Genomic DNA, 17,361 nt, shown 5'->3' with positions numbered 1-17,361 from the left:
TCCCAGAGGAACACAGGACAGGACTGCCCCACGTGGAAATCGAACCCAGGACCTTCTTGCTGTGAGGCGACAGTGCTACCCACCAAGCCACCGTGCTAAGGCTGCATTAACATGTTCATCCCTGGCATCTATCAGAAAACGCTTTCATATGCATGGTTGTGTTTGTGAGCAGACATTTTCTACCTCATATATACAAAACTCATGCCCTGTCCTAAGCTACATACTATGTACTGTGTGCTTGATTTAACAAAACAGCTAAATAGATGTGGCTGATCCAGTTAAACCAACTAATTAGTTTAACATAGTTCAGTAATAATGATTAGACTTCAAATTGACACTGTATACGAAGCAATGAAATCTTTATTTACATGGTATTTTAAAAATATACAAAATACATAACATTTAACAATCATAAAAATACAGCACAAATGTACATTATTGTACAATACACAGAATACTGTGCTGATATGTAAATATGTATGCAGTGCAGTCCCTGGTCAGTCACAATGGGTTATCTACCTTAAAAACAAAGAGTATGGTTGTTAAATAGCTTGCATCATACAAAAAGTAATTTTCTGTAAAAAAAAAAACATATTTGATACAAAATGTGTTAATTGGTAGTTCTGTACTAACCATCAAATGTGTGTGAAGGTAATGATCTAAAATGTACGATGCTCTCATACGTTGTTCCTCTTCATCATTATACTGAATTGATTCCAGTAGAGGAACACCATTCAGACTAATAAACTCATCAACTACCTGCATAACAAGGGAAAGAGAAGTTATTGAACCATGAACACACAGCAATCATCAATAAAGCAGGTACATTCTTATATTATGGTAGACAGATAACAGGTCTTTAAACATCCTTGCTTCGTTGACCTTTTCACCAAATTAATGATTTTAAAATTAAACATGATACATTTTTCAGTGGTGCTTCTTATGTATACTTATTAAAATTACTCGTTTTAGTGCTTAAAAATGCCTGTTCCTGTAGCTTTACCAACCTGTGGGCTGCTGGCAGTCAGCAGGTTCAGAACTTCCAGACTCAGTGACACAACGTCTGACTTAGCCATTTTAAGTGTGGCACAAAGAGCAGGAAGCAGGCCTGCCTGGGTCAGCTTTATACAGTATCCTGACCCATTGTGTGCAACATTTCCCAGAATCCTCAGCACCTGCTCACAGAAGACAATACTCATGGTAACAGTTGATGGTCATTATTAGACTCATAGATTACATACATTAATTTGCCCCAGTACCAATGATTAGACATAAAACTACAGATGTATAGAGAGTGGCACGATGGCTCAGTGGGTAGCACTGTCGCCTCACAGCAAGAAGGTAATGGGTTCGAACCCCAGGTGGGGCGGTCCGGGTCCTTTCTGTGTGGAGTTTGCATGTTCTCCCCGTGTCTGCGTGGGTTTACTCTGGGTGCTCCGGTTTCCTCCCACAAAAACATGCAAGTGAGGTGACTTGGAGATACAAAATTGTCCATGACTGTGTTTGATATAAACTTGTGAACTAATGAACCTTGTGTAATGAGTAACTACCATTTCTGTCATGAATGTAACCAAAGTGTAAAACATGACGTTAAAATCCTAATAAACAAACAGATGTATAGATTTTCTCTTTGACCCCTGGTAAAATTGTAAACATTTATACCAGAGTATTGATTCCTTTGGAGAAGGGTAAAAGCTGGAGAAGAGCCGGCACCACCTTGAAAAACAGCAGAGCTGAACAAAATGCAGGTGATCCAGCTGCAAAAAAAAAAAGGACACTGAATAATTTTTGGGATTTAATGATTTATGGTTTTATATTTACAATAGTGATTTTCCCTATCTTGTATGTCAAGGACATATTTTTGATTCAAGATTTATACACTGTTATAAATATCTGTTTAAGGTAATGTTAGTTTCACATTCCTTTACACAGTTACTGAATACTTTTAACTCCATTAAAAACAGCTCCAATGTGTTTGCTTAATACAGAAAAGCTACAGAGATGTTCAGTAAGAAAATAAATCAGTGTGTGTTAAAGTTAAATGTACAATCCGAATACACCATTCTCCAAAACATAGAGATAATCCAATGCCATCAGTACGTAGCTTTTACTACTAAACAATGCATCTCAGTCATCCTATCCTCAAACCTGAGATTATGTCTTGAAACAGCATACTACATACTAGAACAGTACAGGAGTACAGTGGTGTACACATGTGACACACTATCTTGTAGAGTATTTTGTGTTTTGGGACATTGTGTTTTTGTCTTAAATGTGATAATCCTCCTGTCTGTTCCATTACCACATCTTTATTGATTAAGGGTTGCAAGATTTTTTTAATTGCCTAGTTCTGAATGATCAAAAGCACTTTTTTGACAAAAGAAAGACCGTTCTCAAAGCATTACGGTAATTGTTGTTAACACTACCTGTGAGGTTGTTAAGGACCCACAGACTCTCCCTGCTCAGAGCACAGTGGGAGGTCAGGTAAGTTTGGCTGAACACACACAGAGCAGCTAACAGACGAACATCCTCTACCCCTACCAGGCATCCAGCTGCCTCACACACCCCACAGGCCAGCAGATTACCCAGGCAACGCAGCAGGGGCCAGATCAGCTACAGGGCAAATAAGAACTTCAGTAAGATGTAAAGCTACACCAGAAGCTCACATTAAATTCAATTGTTTAAAATGAGAAAAAAACTACAACCAGGCCTGCTACTGACAGCTTACCAATTCCAGTCCGTCCTCTGTGCTTCCTTTAGCAACAGCCTCTCCTAGGGTAATGAGAATATTACTGCAGTGTGTGAGGAGTCCTTCATTTAGCAAGGAAGCAGTATCAGCAGTGCTGCAAAAATGAAGGTAGATATAAGCAGCAGAAAAAGCTTATTAACATCTATGAAACTGCACCTTAGGTTCCTTAGGTTATGAGAGACAGAAATTAATTTGCAGAAAAAAAGATCATAAACATTTTAAATCCATAAATTCCAACCCAATTCATTAATGTTTTTTGGTATATTAGTGTATTTTTGAGATACAAGCATTCCTGATTGAAGATGAAAAAATGTCATACCATGAAACTATATAATGTAAACACCAGGCACATTCGACTGCTGCTCCCAAACCAAACTCCAAATCTGGTGTCAAAACGGAAATCAAATGAGGCACCAAGCTCATGATCAATCTGAAACACAAATAATTCAAAATAAATATATAAATAAATAAAACTTAACTTTTACTTCTATTAGGCGCAAGAAAAGGTATCTATCTAGTACATGTTCCCTTTCAAACTGCTCCTGTTCATGTGTGTTTGTCATTCTGAGTAATTTTAGATTATTCAGATCAACCAGTTAGGACACAAACTGGACACAAACAGCTAGATAAAATATAAATTCATGCAGTCACAAAGTCATGCATTCCCATTTCAAGTACAGTATTGTAAATAGTTGCACGGCTATTTTCTGCATACACACAGTTGAATCGTATGGCTCTTGGACTTGATTGTATATCAATGGTTGAAACTCACGGAATAATTCTTTCTGCAGCATCTTTATCCTGAAGCAGTTGGGACAGCGTAAATCCTGCTGCCTCCACCACTGCCAAGTTACATCTCTGATTCTGAGAAGAAGACAAACACACACATTCAACAGATGCGATGTCTCTCCTTGAACTCTGACACGATATCAGACTTAGTCACTGCATTAATAACTTGCATATTTGCACAGAATAATGTCTGCTGCTATTACACCACCCATATACTGAGTACCATGTACTGATTAGAATAGAATAGAATAATAGAACACCTTTGTTTGTAATATATACATATACAGATGTACAGTACAACGAAATTCTTTCTTCGCATATCCCAGCTTGTTTGGAAGCTCAGGTCAGAGTTCAGGGTCAGCCATCTTACGGCACCCCTGGAGCAGAGAGGGTTAAGAGCCTTGCTCAAGGGCCCAACAGTGGCTGTATGGCAGAGCTGGAATTCAAACTCTTAACCTTTCAATTGATAGTCCAAAGCTTTACCCACTAGGCTACCACTGTCTCTACACTAAAGGATGCTACACTGTTCTTTAGTCAACTTTTGCTTATTGTGTGTTAATTGGCTCTTTTTATTGAATGTTGAGTGTCCTTTGTATTGTACTTATTGTACAACTTTAAGTCAAGAAAGAACGTTGTTTTGTTTCACTATATTCTTGTATATAATCTCAAACTTGATTTTTTTAATTACTGATTACCTGAATGCAGTTAACCAGGGCTGGCACTATTCCTTGAGCTAGCAGCTTCTCTCTTACAACAGCACCCTCTGGCCACAGATTTCCTAATGTGTACAGGCAAAGCTCCTGTCATAGACACACACATAAAAGAGAGCAATTTGTAAAAATGCTGAGTAACTTGCAAATTTAACTTTACAATTCAGACATTCTGAGAATCTATTGAACTCACCATCAGTTTGGCACTGGGACTGGAGAGATAGGTAAGGAGGTAAGGGGTAGCAGGCAAGCACGACTGTCCCACACCAGGATGAGGAGAGTGGGAGAGCTCATGGAGACACCGCGCTGCTTCAAGCTGACACTGAGCATTATTACCGCTCAGGAGACCAACCAGCACATACATACTGTTCTCCAGCCTGATTAGACACATAGGTAAAATGATTTAAGCCTCTAAACAAAGACATTAGTCATTAGAAAATTTCTGCACATCAGTTATGTAATGCAAAAATTTTAATTTTAACGCAACCTCAAAAAACAGTTCAACCATTTTGACAATGTTCATACTTTGTAAAGATGAGGTGAGTCCGGGGGTCTCTTAACGCTCTCCTTAGTGTTCCTAGATGAGCAGACTTCTCCTCTCCACCACTCTGAACATTGCGTAACACCTCACATATCTACATTCACACACAAATGCACCATAATAAATATAAACACAGAAAAACTCTAAAGAAAACAATAATGTTATCAAAGTAAAACATGTCTAACCACTGCCCTTTAACAGTTCTGAGAAAATAACAATTCTGAGATTGTCATAATGTCTTAGTTTTTTTTTCCAGAACTGCATTAAACACACTGCTAGGTTTTCAGGGATGATCTGCTTGTTTCATGTGTTGTGACAGCATCTCTACTGGTTTTAAGTCAAGACTAACTACTTCACTCTAAATCTAAAAATCTGCTCTCTTTAATCATTCAGATGTGGACAATACTACCACCATGACTGACTCGCCACCCTAAACTTATCTAAAGCAAGTGACTTCTGCAGTTCTGTAGATGGTTTGTAATCTCTGGTACTTCAAGCATTTACAGATGGGCAAAGAAACAGGCCACATGTTTTTGACCCTGAGGCAATCTCTAAAAAGAGAGACTTAGGTGAACACAGAACAGATACCATGATGTCAACGTCTCAAGTTTCTCAAAAACTGAAAATGGCCTGAGAGTTGAAATATTGACAAGTGTTGGAATTAAACAACATTCTTCACTAGTAAAAACAGCCGGATGTAACAGTTTCCCCCTCAGGTGTAGCATGTAAAAAAAATGATGTCTTGTTGACTGAAAGTCTTGACGGCTTGTTTGAAACAACAACTGTTAATCGCGACTGCAGCAGTTCTCAAGACAAACGAGATTCCGGGGGGCCCAGAAGTATTAAATTATTTATTTAAAGCTTGATTTATTGTTTTGTGACTTCAGTTGATGACTTTCCTCAATACTAAGACATACTCCAACTTTGGTTTATGCTCTACAACTGCCTTGCTATCGTTTTAGTTAATTGGTGGAAGCTTTGCTGTGACACTTGTCTGTGGCAGCGTCTGTCATCTGTATTCCTTAACTGTCATTTATTTTACTTGTGATTTGTTTTATATAAAGGTAGCAGCACTGTTAATAAATGTAAAGTGAATGCAGCTACCTGATCTGGAGACAGTGGATCAGGGTCTGTTTCCATCAAATCTTTCTCCTGATCATCGTCATTTAACAACAGTCTTTTACTAATCAACTGTCTGTCTCTTCTAGCCTGTCTCAGAGCTGTAAAGAAAAAAACCCCACAGAATTAATCTTCCAGTGCACAAGTAACTTTTAAGACATACGTGTGTACTGTAGGTTTAAGGTATTCCGCACAATGCTCAGATTCACTTATCATTTCATATAGCTGACCTTTATAACTGAATTTTATAATAAAAATTTAGCCTGATTAGTTAAAAAAAAATAAAGCTGCTGTCTCTGTCTCTCTATCTTTGTTATTCACCATATAAACAAAAATCTGAGCATGTTTGACCATACTGTGTACATACAGAATAAACGTCTATGAACAGTTAAACAGCAGCGGGCAAGAAATTTCAAGATGAACTGTTAATGAACTGTTAATCTGACGATATATATATATATATATATATATATATATATATTGCTCTGTGGTCCAGTTCCGATGCTCATGTGCTCATTATTGGCACTCTCGGCGGTGGACTGGGGTCAGCATGGGCACCCTGACTGGTCTGCAGCTATGCAGTCCCATACACAACAAACTGCATTTTTGACACCTTTCTATCAGAACCAGCATGAACTTCTTCAGCAATTTGAGCTACAGTAGCTCGTCTGTTGGATCGGACAACACGGGCCAGCCTTCGCTCCCCACATGCATCAGTGAGCCTTGGCCGCCCATGACCCTGTCGCCGGTTTACCACTGTTCCTGCTTCTAACATCATCTTTGAGGATACAATGTTCTCTCTCTCTCTCTCTCTCTGTGTCTCTCTCTGTGTCTCTCTCTCTCTCTCTCTGTAAAATTAATTCGAGTTATTACATTTCCAGTGATATTCACTCACACACTCAACTTTTGCTCAAAATCTTTATACCCCTACTTACCTTAGGTGTTTTTTTTTTTTTTTTTTCAAAATCAACCAGAATTAAATATGTTTCTCCAGTCATTGTCAATAATTAATTATGTATAACGTGTCAGAACTGTGCGGAATACCGTGACCTTACATTAATACCCAACACTTAATACCAGCACATGAGAACTAAACTCCACCTTTCTCATGTTCTCTCCTCTTGTGTTTAAACTCCTCCAAATCTTTTACAGACTGACTGGCTTTGTGTCCAACTGCCTTCAGTCGCCACATTTCACCTTCAGTTTGATTTTATATTAAAACTCAAACGATTAGAACTAATGGTGCATTTTTAACATGGCTTGCTCAGTTCATCCACCAGCTTCATGTACACAAGTCTGCAACTGAACCTGCTGAGTGCGAATTCAAAATTAAAGTCCCAAACGGCACACGATTAAAAAGCAACATTTCATCCAGAAGAACTGGTTATTAAAATCATTAAATATATTCCACTTCTTATGTTTGATTATATTTGCCTAATTATTTGTAAGGCACAAGTTGTAATCATCTGTTCCACGTGGAACATATTAGTGTTAAAATATATGCTGTGACAACGACTGTGACATTCTTATTTATTTATTAGGATTTTAACGTCAGGTTTTACACCTTGGTTACATTAATGACAGAAACGGTAGTTACTCATTACACAGGAGTCTTACAGTTTACAAATGTAATGTTAAACACAGTCATGGACAATTTTGTGTCTCCAATTCACCTCACTTGCATGTTTTTGGAATGTGGGAGGAAACCGGAGCATCCGGAGGAAACCCACGCAGACACGGGGAGAACATGCAAACTCCACACAGAAAGGACCTGGCCCCACCTGCGGATCGAACTCGGGACCTTCTTGCTGTGAGGTGACAGTGCTACCCACCGAGCCACTGTGCCGCCTGACACCATTTATCAACTCAATGTCTTTTTTTGATCTTGGTTGAGGTTGCGGTTCCAGGGTCCTTTCAGGGTGGTTTGAATGTTATCCCTGTGTCTGAGTGGGTTTCCTTCAGGTGCTCTGGTTTCCTCCTGTAAGTCCAAGAAATTGTCCTGTGTGAGTGAGTAAGTGTGTGTGTGTGTGTGTGTGTGTGTGTGTGTGTGTGTGTGTGTGTGTGTGTGTGTAATCTGCCTTGTGATGGACTGGTAACCTGTCTGAGCTTTTCACCCAATAAATCAAACCCCACCAAAACCCTGACCAGGATAAACCGGTGGTAAAACAGACAATAACTGACTGAATGCATGTCAAAATGGACAGTCATGGAATGTGATATCACAATAGAAACTTAAGACAGGACTTCACTGTCAGTGTGAATTTGAAAGCTACATTAAACTAAAACTACACTATTTAATAATAATAGTAATAATAATAATAATTATAATAGTCGTCATCATCATTATCATCTAACTGATTAAAAAATCAGGCTTGCATTAGAATTAATGAATGAATGAGTGAATAGTATAAGCTGAGTCTGCTGCCTGTAGGAACATTGTTCTATTGCTGGCTTAAACTGGACAGTGTTGCTTGATTGGCTGATAATTGAGCATGGATTTGTGTAGATATGGACCTCAAACACTAACATTAGTCTAAGGAAAATAGTTTTAAAAGCTAGAAGTGAGATAAAAACTAAAAACATAGACCATATGATTTTAGTGACCAGCTGCTTTGTAAAACACTGTTCTTATTTTGCTTCAAAAACGAGAGACTGCAGTCAGAACACAATTTAAGTGAATGTGCTGATTTTAGAAAAAGCAGATGGTTGAAGCTTTTTTTATTTGCTTAATGATTTATATTGCTCTATTATAAAAGACTCAGTGATGCAAAACATGTCTGTCTGTGCACACAAAAACTAGCAGAATGTGGAAAAAACTTCTACCTGCTTAATAGAGCAAATCAGAAGCCATCTAAAATACTCAACACTTTAAGTAAATTAAATGATTCTTAGAATTAGTTGATAAAAATATTTGTCATCAACAGTGAAAAAATGTTATATTTTATTACTGTACAATACTTTTATATAAAGCTGAATAACAGCATGAATGTTAATACATTTTATATATAACCTTAATGTAAATATAAGTAATACCATTTGGATCATTGTTAAATTTTTTCTTTATTTACAGAAGTTTCATTGTAATATTTACAGACATTTGAATGCAGTTAAAATCACACATTGATTTGCTGGAATACTAAACTTATAATTGCAATGATTTTAATGAATTTTCATTAACAAACAAACATGTATGAGAGAAAAAAAATTAAACCCCATTAGTGTTTAAATAAGTGTACTGTGTAATTTCAAGAGAATGTAAGAATGTATCTCTTACAAACAAGTTCCAGAAAAGGAACCATACAGTGATGCAACAGAACCAAACATATTGAAATGCCTACAAATCTTTTCATAGATCTTCAACAGCATTTTAATGCCACAAAAGATGATTTTTTGAATAAATTAATAATCTAGTGTCATAAAAATTGAACACTGTAGCACAAACTAAATCTTATACAGATATAGAAAAACAGCCCAACCGACACGTGTCGCTGCCAACCACTTCTGCCAACAAATTCTAATGTTTACAAAAACAATTTTGCCTTTTTTTTTTTTTTTTACAAATAACTTGATGGTATAAAAATATGGCCACCACTGGCCAGTTACATTTTAATTAGAATTTTACAGGAGTAGAATTGGCCATTTTTACAAAAACTAAAAAAATCATGCCAAAACATATACTCTCTTAGAGTAGAGCTTAAAACTAAGGGTGTCACTGTGATAGACTGCGACTTGTTAGTTTTGTTCTGTTTCAGGCACAGTATTCATAATTTTCCATGCTGCTGTTGTTATGTTGCACACTAAAGTCACCAGAAAAAATACCACTTATACGTTTATTTTAACTTGTGCTTTTGGGTGTCGAGTTATAATTGAAATGTTTAAATACATTCATGATTGTGTTTCAACCCTCCCCAAAACAATAACTAATAAAAAATAAATTTTATTGTGGCTTTTAATTTTTTTTTGGAAGTTCAGCCATTTAAACATTTAAATCTTTAATTTTATGAATATAATTTTAAGGCCACTAATTGTCTTCTTACTATTAAACAACATAACTAATGTTGTTATTTGATTTTACGTGATAGCAGATTTAAAGATTTGTATTTTTATACTACAGTGAAACTAATCGTTTCTGTCGTGCAGTAAAAGATGAACATCTCAACAATGCCAGTAAAAAGCACAAAGCAGATTAGTTTTTATAATAACTGAGAAAATATTAAATCCAACAGCACATCCTGAACAAACAAATCTTACACAGCAGACACTTTTTACACAAAAATCATAAATATTAACACTAAACTTTGAGCTGTTTACACAAAATCAAAAAGAGAGCTTTTTTAATGACCGACCTGTGTCCTCAGTGTTCCCATTACGCCTCCCAGTCAGAATGATTTTAGGACCGGTGAAATCTGATAGACAGATTTTATGTAAACAGAAACTTTTTTTTTTAACAGATTGAAACATTTGGGGCTAAATTGAAGGTTATTTGTAAGACAATGCTTATTTAAATGTATTGTATTAATACAAGCAGCACTTATGTCTAGAAAATGTTAATGATGAGTTTTATTATAACTCAAAGCTGAGACTGTTCTGAGACAATTTTGGCCTACTAGGAAACAAAGACTTGTGACATTCTACACTTTCACATGTTTGAGGGTTTTGCATTTTATTTGCACCTCTTTTCTGGTTGTTATAACAAACTTTAACTAAGGATAATATCTACAAATATTAAATATTATTCAAATCTAACAATCATTTTACCTCTTTGTTTAACATTAACAGACAGCAAAAAAATAAATAAATAAAAACATATTTCTCCTGAACCTTCCCAGATTTTACTGCTATTGTGTATTTTTCTTTATTTCTTTCTGATCACATTTCTTATAATAAGGTACAACCAGAAAAATCATACAAACTTTACAGTTAGGTGCAATAAAATTATTTGTACAAACTAATATTAGAGAAATTAAGATGTTTATTTTATCAATGTGATTTCATTTCTGAGTTCTCCATGAAAATACATATGATATCAGCCAATTACAGCATAGATAAATTAGTTAAAAGGTTCTCAGTTAAGAGCTTTTAGTTCAGCTTAGAAATTAATTTTTTTTTGTAAATTTGGCCTCTTAATTTTTCTGTTTACTTTTTTATTATATATATTTTTTAAATGTTTCATCCACTGATTTTTTTATGATTACAGTGATGGAGTGACTGAGTAACAGGACAAGTAAATGAGTCACACGGTGAGAGAGGAGGCGTAGAGGGAGCACTGATTGGTTCTCGTGTCACATCAGAATATCAACGTCGTCTGCGTGGTCATCTGCCTCAGTGATGCGAAGTGACAGGACCTCCTCGTTGAGGAACAATCCACTCAGGCGTTCCTTCCTGGCCTGTCTCTGTTCCTTTAACTGGCGCTTACGCATAGCTTTCTGCTGCATCTTCCTCTGCTTCGAACGTTTCTGCATCACACATCAGACACCATCAATCAAACCAACAGAATCATGTGACTTCTACAGCATGCACACTGGTGTAGAATTTATAAAATACAGTTGCACTGATTTAGTAGCAGATAGCCTCAAACATTCATATGGTACTAGTGTAATCTGTGTGTACAGGGCTGAAATGGTATGGAGGTACAAGGCTGTGGTACAAGGTATTGATTGTATGGGGATACACCGCTGTGATGGTACAGGACTATAATGGTATGGGGTTACAGGTTTGTGATAGTGTGGGGGTACAGGTCTTTGGTGGTGCAGGGCTACTGTGGTTGTGGAGGTACTGGTTTAGAACAAATCTGTGCTGGTGTGGGGGCACAGGGCTGTGATAGTGCAGGGATTCTGGTGTGGTGGTGGGGTTACTACTCAGTCTAGGGGAAGGGCTGTAACAATTTAGGATGAGGTGCGGTGAGCCGGTTAGATGCAGGGTTGTAGAGGTATTGGTTTTGAACAGATCTGTGAGGGTACAGGACTGTAATGGTATGGGGGTACAGGTCAGTGATGGTACAGGACTGTAAGGGTATGGGGGTACAGGTCAGTGATGGTACAGGACTGTAAGGGTATGGGGGTACAGGTCAGTGATGGTACAGGACTGTAAGGGTATGGGGGTACAGGTCAGTGATGGTACAGGACTGTAAGGGTATGGGGGTACAGGTCAGTGATGGTACAGGACTGTAATGGTATGGGGGTACAGGTCAGTGATGGTACAGGACTGTAATGGTATGGGGGTACAGGTCAGTGATGGTACAGGACTGTAATGGTATGGGGGTACAGGTCAGTGATGGTACAGGACTGTAATGGTATGGGGGTACAGGTCAGTGATGGTACAGGACTGTAATGGTATGGGGGTACAGGTCAGTGATGGTACAGGACTGTAATGGTATGGGGGTACAGGTCAGTGATGGTACAGGGTTGTGGAGGTAGTGGTTTTGAACAGATCTGGGGTGGTACATCAGGTCTGGAGTGAGACAGGGTTGTTGTTTTGTGCTGGTGAAAGTGGTTGATCTAACCCACCTTTGAGTCTCTGATGCGCTCTGCAGCAGTAGCCAGGTTGCCGTCACTGTGGGCACGACTAATGCTGGTGGATGATTTTGAGCTGGTGGATCCAGTGGTACTGCTGCAGGCACTGCTCACCATGCTGGCATTGCTGCTGCTGCTGCTGCTGGGTACACTGACGGCGCTGGGGACACTCACGCCACTGGAACTGCTTGCCACACTTCGTTTCCAGCTGTCTCGTGTACTGGCAGCTCTTTGGCGTGGAGTGTGCTCTCGAATATAGTTCCTCACCTTATCAATACAGAGGTCAAGGAAAGACAAAATAATACGTGTTTACACTATTATGAGACTCTCACTTGTTCACACACACAATGCACTTAACTGGTAGGTACACTGATTGATCATTTTATGAGCTACACCTACCATACAGGTAACCTCTGTGGGTAAATAATAACACTGATGTCCATTTGTTGCGCTGTACACTTTATCACCCCTGAAATTATGATTTAAAAGGGACCTCCACAGGACACCAAATGACCTGATGATGACCAATGAGTGTTGGACCGTGCAATGACACCGACATGGTAATAATACGGTAGTGTATGTTGATCTGATATGAGTAAATCAGGTGCAGCAGTGTTGTTGGGGTTGTTAAATTACAGTTTAAATATCCTGTCCTTTTTATTAGGATTTTATTACACCAATGTCAAGTCAGCAGAGGAATCCCTTTAACCCACCCACCCCCTGACGTAGCTAATCATATCTGTGTAGGTGCCAGGTCGACAAATAGCACAGCTGAGATTAGATCTAGAGAGCCTGATATCTCAGTAGTGTGCGGTAGCGTGTTTTACCGCTGTGCCACATGAGCGCCTAATGAGTTAATAATTAACATTCCCGACACAGAGAGTAATTATTTATAGGACAAAGGGTGTGAAAAATAACATCAACCTGAACGCAGCAAGTTATTAATGCACATTTATTAACACACAGTTATTAATCTACAACAACTACGATGAAGTTTCCTTACAAAAATAATAAGCTGAATGTTTTAATATGATTGAATTCTAAGAATGTAAAAGCTTTGTTGTTTAAATGCTGGGAAGTGATTTTGCTATCAGTGAGATAAAAACAAAGCTGAACTTCCTGATAAAATGAAATAATTAAGGTGGTGGAGGAAAAAAACCAACCACTTCACACCATGCAGCTGCAGCTCCACGTCCTCTCTTAATTCTTAGTGACACTAGACTGGATCTCAGAGTGTTTGTATAACGTCTATGATTAATTGAAATCTAAAGTACTGACCTGTTTGAGTTTCTCATCGGTGAGACAGTTCAGCTCGATGATGAATTCACTGTCAGTAGGTGAAATCTGAGCACTGGGGTCGATTATTTTAATGATATCCAACTGCTCCCTCAGTCCCATCTCCATACTCACTTTCCTACTCAGGTACTCGATATACTCCACCTGTAACATAACCATTAACACCATTCGTTTTTGCACCGTAGGGCTCCGGTACTCAATGTACTCCATCTCCAACACCGACACTATTCAGATATTCATCAAACTATCATTGTACTACATCGTTCATGTACTCCACACCTGCTAACCAGGAGGGCAGTTTTTAGTAAGCATTTAGTAAGTAGGCTTAATGTACCTGTTCATCATTGGTCATGGAGCTCCAGGGAAGTTCATCCAGGTTTCCATGAGGTTTGGATTTTCGTTTTGAAACAAGACAGGGGGAACTGGGTACACTGGGAATGATGTCAGACAGGACATCACTTCCACTTGCGATGTCACTTCCTGGCAGCTAAGGGCAAATGAATCTTAGTTAGTGACTCCTAAAACTGTAATAAATGAAGCAGTACAGTAAAGCAAAGCTAAACATAAAGAATTGTCTAAAACACTTTATAACACACAATCTCCTTAAGTGTATAGACTGGGTTCTGATCACACAGATGCTGCAGCTGTAATATGTACGGCTCTGTTTGATCAGATACCAAAGTGTTAATAGTATCTGTACAGGTGAAATGGGATTATTCTCTGAACCATAGCAAAATCAGAAATACCATTAAACAGAACCCTTACTTTTTACACATTAATAAACAAAACAATATGTAGCTAACACAAATGTAATTCAACTATGGAACACATAGGATTCTTACAACGTAAAAGTTTGTTGTTCAAATGATGAGAAGTCATTCTGCTATCAGTGAGATAGAAATAAAGCTGAGCTTCCTGTTCAATTAAATAATGAAAGTGATGGAGGGAAAACTAAAACCACTTTGTCACAGAGCTTCAAATTTACATCCTCTTATTTTCTTAGTTAGTGACTTTAGACTGCATCTTAAGATACATGAATTCACTAGACACAGGAATTTATAAATTATTCTTTTCAAAAATTAAAGCTTCACTTAAAAAGGAATATCTGAAGTTGCAAAGCCCAAATGTACTTAAATCAGTATGTTATTAAGACCAGGAACTACCCCACAGAAAAACCGTATAGGTGCCTGATCGACTGAAAGTTCATTAAGGACAACTGTTTATTTACCTGCCACTCAAACTCACTGTCAGACCAGTCCCAGTAGGTGCTGATAGAGGACGACACATCACTGCAGACGCTGCCCTCAGGAAAAAGGTCCAACGAGGCCAGTTCCTGATCATCCAGCAGAGAGTAACAGTCCTCCTGTTCGCCCGCCGAAACAGATGAGAACAGCTCCTCACTGCACTCAGAACTGGCCACGCTGGTACCACATGAGGTCAGGTTCCATCTACAACAAAGATAGAATAACGTCAAAGAGTTTCAGGAGCAGAATTAGCACTAAAAAAGAGGAATATGTCTGTAGAGATTCATCTAAAATCTTATGGTTTTATTCTTATGCCAAAATGATATAGGAGAAGGTTCTAAACTGGAAATCTGATGTTTCATTAATCCCATGAATGATCAAGGTCCTTTACAGTTCAGTTTCACCGGTGTGATGAATTACAGACATGAAATGACATATTTGACTGTGTCACATTCAGAGCATGAAAGAGTTTCAGATCTGCACTAAGTATGTGATTATATTCATGACAAAAGCATGATGTTTATTAATGAAAAGCCATTGAAGGATCAAAGGCCAACATTGGTTTAACATTAATATCAATGTTCTTTGGTCACAGAGATTCCTCTGAATCTTTTAATAATGTAGTTGAACATTACCCCCACAGAACGGATCATATTTCCTGCATTAGTCTAATTAAATATCTAATGTAAAGGTTACGGATTAGATATGTACTGATTGTTGAACCTGTTCATTATAAGACTGTATAAGTAAACATGTACTTACTGTTGGACCTGTTCATTATTAGAATGTATGATTGGGTATATGCTGACTACTGAACCTGCTGATTATAAAATTGTATGATTGAGTATGTACTGATTGTTGAACCTGTTGGTGTGGAAGCGACGTAGTGGGTCAGTCCGATGGCACGATGAAAGCTGAAACCCAAAATCACTTCCATCCAGCGTCCCGTCCTCACTGAGGTTCCCACGCTGAGAGAGCAATGGGAATGGTTCCTCAGGAGCCAGGAAGTTCTCATAAAGGTTGTCACACATCTGGTAACTAAATCAGAACAGATTTCATTATTAATCACTGACAATTGTAATACTGAATCCTGAACTCTGAAAACCAGACCTTTTTACACCCTCATTAACATTTTTTATTTTTACATACGCTTGTAAAGGATGTCTTTACTGCAGCATTCTTGGAATTAGCAGTGTTTATTGCCCGGCATGAAATGTAAGCCCCTTATAAAACTTTCGATGTCAACTGTACATGCTTCAGATCTTAACGATAAACAAACAGTACAATAACAACTGTTTATTGTACAGATCTAAACTACGTTAAAGTTGTAACTTTTTTATCCACATCACATATTAAACATTAATTACCTTTGTTAATGATTAATAAATAAAGTAAAGATGCTGAATGTGCATTTAATCTTGATGTAATAATAATACAACAAAGAAGAAATGTATTACACATTACATTTATCATGTGAACACATGTTTTCACTTGCTGGTATGTCTAATTATTATGCATATATTATTAAATAAACACAAAACACATTAATATTTAAATATATTTTACGATTCAATGTTTAATAGCTTCATTATTTTTAATTATCGTTTAAATTATAGTACACAAACACTACAATGCACCAACCTTAAGCAATAGTTAATTAATTCAACAATAAATATAAACTGTGAAATCATAACAACTGCATAGTAAAGTGGATTAAAATCAAAGTGAAAAAAAATAGTTTAAACTTTTATAAAGCAGTAATAAACACATCAACATCGGAGCCTTTAGCCTTAGCATTAGCTTCAACGTTAGCATCATGTTAGCGGGAATGAGTGACTCTGTAAACCCACCCACCTCACTCACTAGCCGGGTTCAACTTCACTGTTACACCGCGGTCTCACTGCACAGACGCTAGACACTGTGGGATTAAAGTGATGACAATATATATAAAATAACAAGAATTATAATAAACTGTCCATCACAGAGTTCTCGCCCATTTGGTTGCTTTATAATAATATTTATATTTATATATGAACTGAATAACGCGGCTCCGCTGTAGTCGCCCACCCCGCTCTTCTACCTGCTAATGCTAATGCTAACCATCCCCGCCGATTGCGTCACTCCATGTAAGCCCCGCCCACTAACGCCGCATTCCCTCATTAACAGTCTCTTTCAGATACTTTTACACTGATAAAAACATTTATTCGTTTATCTGTTTATTCACCAAAACATGCATTTATTCATTCATTATTCCTGCAATCACTAGTCTGTGTGGTGGTGGATACGCAGACTATCCTAAGAGAATTCACACATGGTGCATTGCAGGACAGTATTCATATTTATTCATTAACTTACCCATTTTAACGTATTCATATTTATATTTACATTTACTAACAACGTA

General features: G+C 37.6%; 2 protein-coding genes across 4 annotated transcripts; both read right to left on the bottom strand.

The window, feature by feature from the left end:
• Window positions 1-348: 348 nt before the first annotated feature.
• tmco6 (transmembrane and coiled-coil domains 6) lies at window positions 349-7,189 on the bottom strand. Of its 3 annotated transcripts, none has more exons than XM_062999741.1 (13): window positions 7,010-7,189; window positions 5,894-6,009; window positions 4,774-4,883; window positions 4,442-4,625; window positions 4,234-4,338; window positions 3,522-3,613; window positions 3,069-3,179; window positions 2,729-2,843; window positions 2,427-2,613; window positions 1,663-1,757; window positions 1,008-1,175; window positions 634-759; window positions 349-519 (listed from the first exon to the last, which is right to left on the bottom strand). In XM_062999741.1, exons 1-13 carry the CDS (start codon window positions 7,098-7,100, stop codon window positions 502-504), a joined length of 1,518 nt encoding a protein of 505 aa, XP_062855811.1. In that variant the 5' UTR covers window positions 7,101-7,189; the 3' UTR covers window positions 349-501. The 3 variants fall into 3 exon arrangements, with proteins under 3 accessions (XP_062855811.1, XP_062855812.1, XP_062855813.1); XM_062999742.1 differs by having other exon boundaries at window positions 349-515; XM_062999743.1 differs by lacking the exon at window positions 5,894-6,009 and having other exon boundaries at window positions 7,010-7,074.
• A 3,763-nt stretch (window positions 7,190-10,952) lies between these two features.
• fam199x (family with sequence similarity 199, X-linked) lies at window positions 10,953-17,036 on the bottom strand. Its single transcript, XM_062999740.1, has 7 exons — window positions 16,815-17,036; window positions 15,825-15,998; window positions 14,945-15,164; window positions 14,051-14,203; window positions 13,699-13,860; window positions 12,415-12,687; window positions 10,953-11,364 (listed from the first exon to the last, which is right to left on the bottom strand). Exons 2-7 carry the CDS (start codon window positions 15,989-15,991, stop codon window positions 11,191-11,193), a joined length of 1,149 nt encoding a protein of 382 aa, XP_062855810.1. The 5' UTR covers window positions 15,992-15,998; window positions 16,815-17,036; the 3' UTR covers window positions 10,953-11,190.
• Between the last annotated feature and the right edge of the window lie 325 nt (window positions 17,037-17,361).

The sequence above is a fragment of the Trichomycterus rosablanca genome, chromosome 8, assembly GCF_030014385.1.
Source record: "Trichomycterus rosablanca isolate fTriRos1 chromosome 8, fTriRos1.hap1, whole genome shotgun sequence".
NCBI classification, from domain to species: Eukaryota; Metazoa; Chordata; class Actinopteri; order Siluriformes; family Trichomycteridae; genus Trichomycterus; species Trichomycterus rosablanca.
This window is presented reverse-complemented; position numbering and strand designations above follow the sequence as displayed.

Excerpts from the sequence above, each read along its gene's own strand:
- tmco6 (XM_062999741.1), bottom strand. The coding sequence starts at position 7,100 with ATGTGGCGACTGAAGGCAGTTGGACACAAAGCCAGTCAGTCTGTAAAA. Across the intron at positions 6,010-7,009 it reads GAGGAGAGAACATGAGAAAG|CTCTGAGACAGGCTAGAAGA; the intron begins GTGGAGTTTAGT and ends TTTTCTTTACAG. Across the intron at positions 760-1,007 it reads TGACTGCCAGCAGCCCACAG|GTAGTTGATGAGTTTATTAG; the intron begins GTTGGTAAAGCT and ends CTTGTTATGCAG.
- fam199x (XM_062999740.1), bottom strand. The coding sequence starts at position 15,991 with ATGTGTGACAACCTTTATGAGAACTTCCTGGCTCCTGAGGAACCATTC. Across the intron at positions 14,204-14,944 it reads ACAGTGAGTTTGAGTGGCAG|CTGCCAGGAAGTGACATCGC; the intron begins GTAAATAAACAG and ends ATTTGCCCTTAG. Across the intron at positions 13,861-14,050 it reads CCATGACCAATGATGAACAG|GTGGAGTATATCGAGTACCT; the intron begins GTACATTAAGCC and ends GTTATGTTACAG.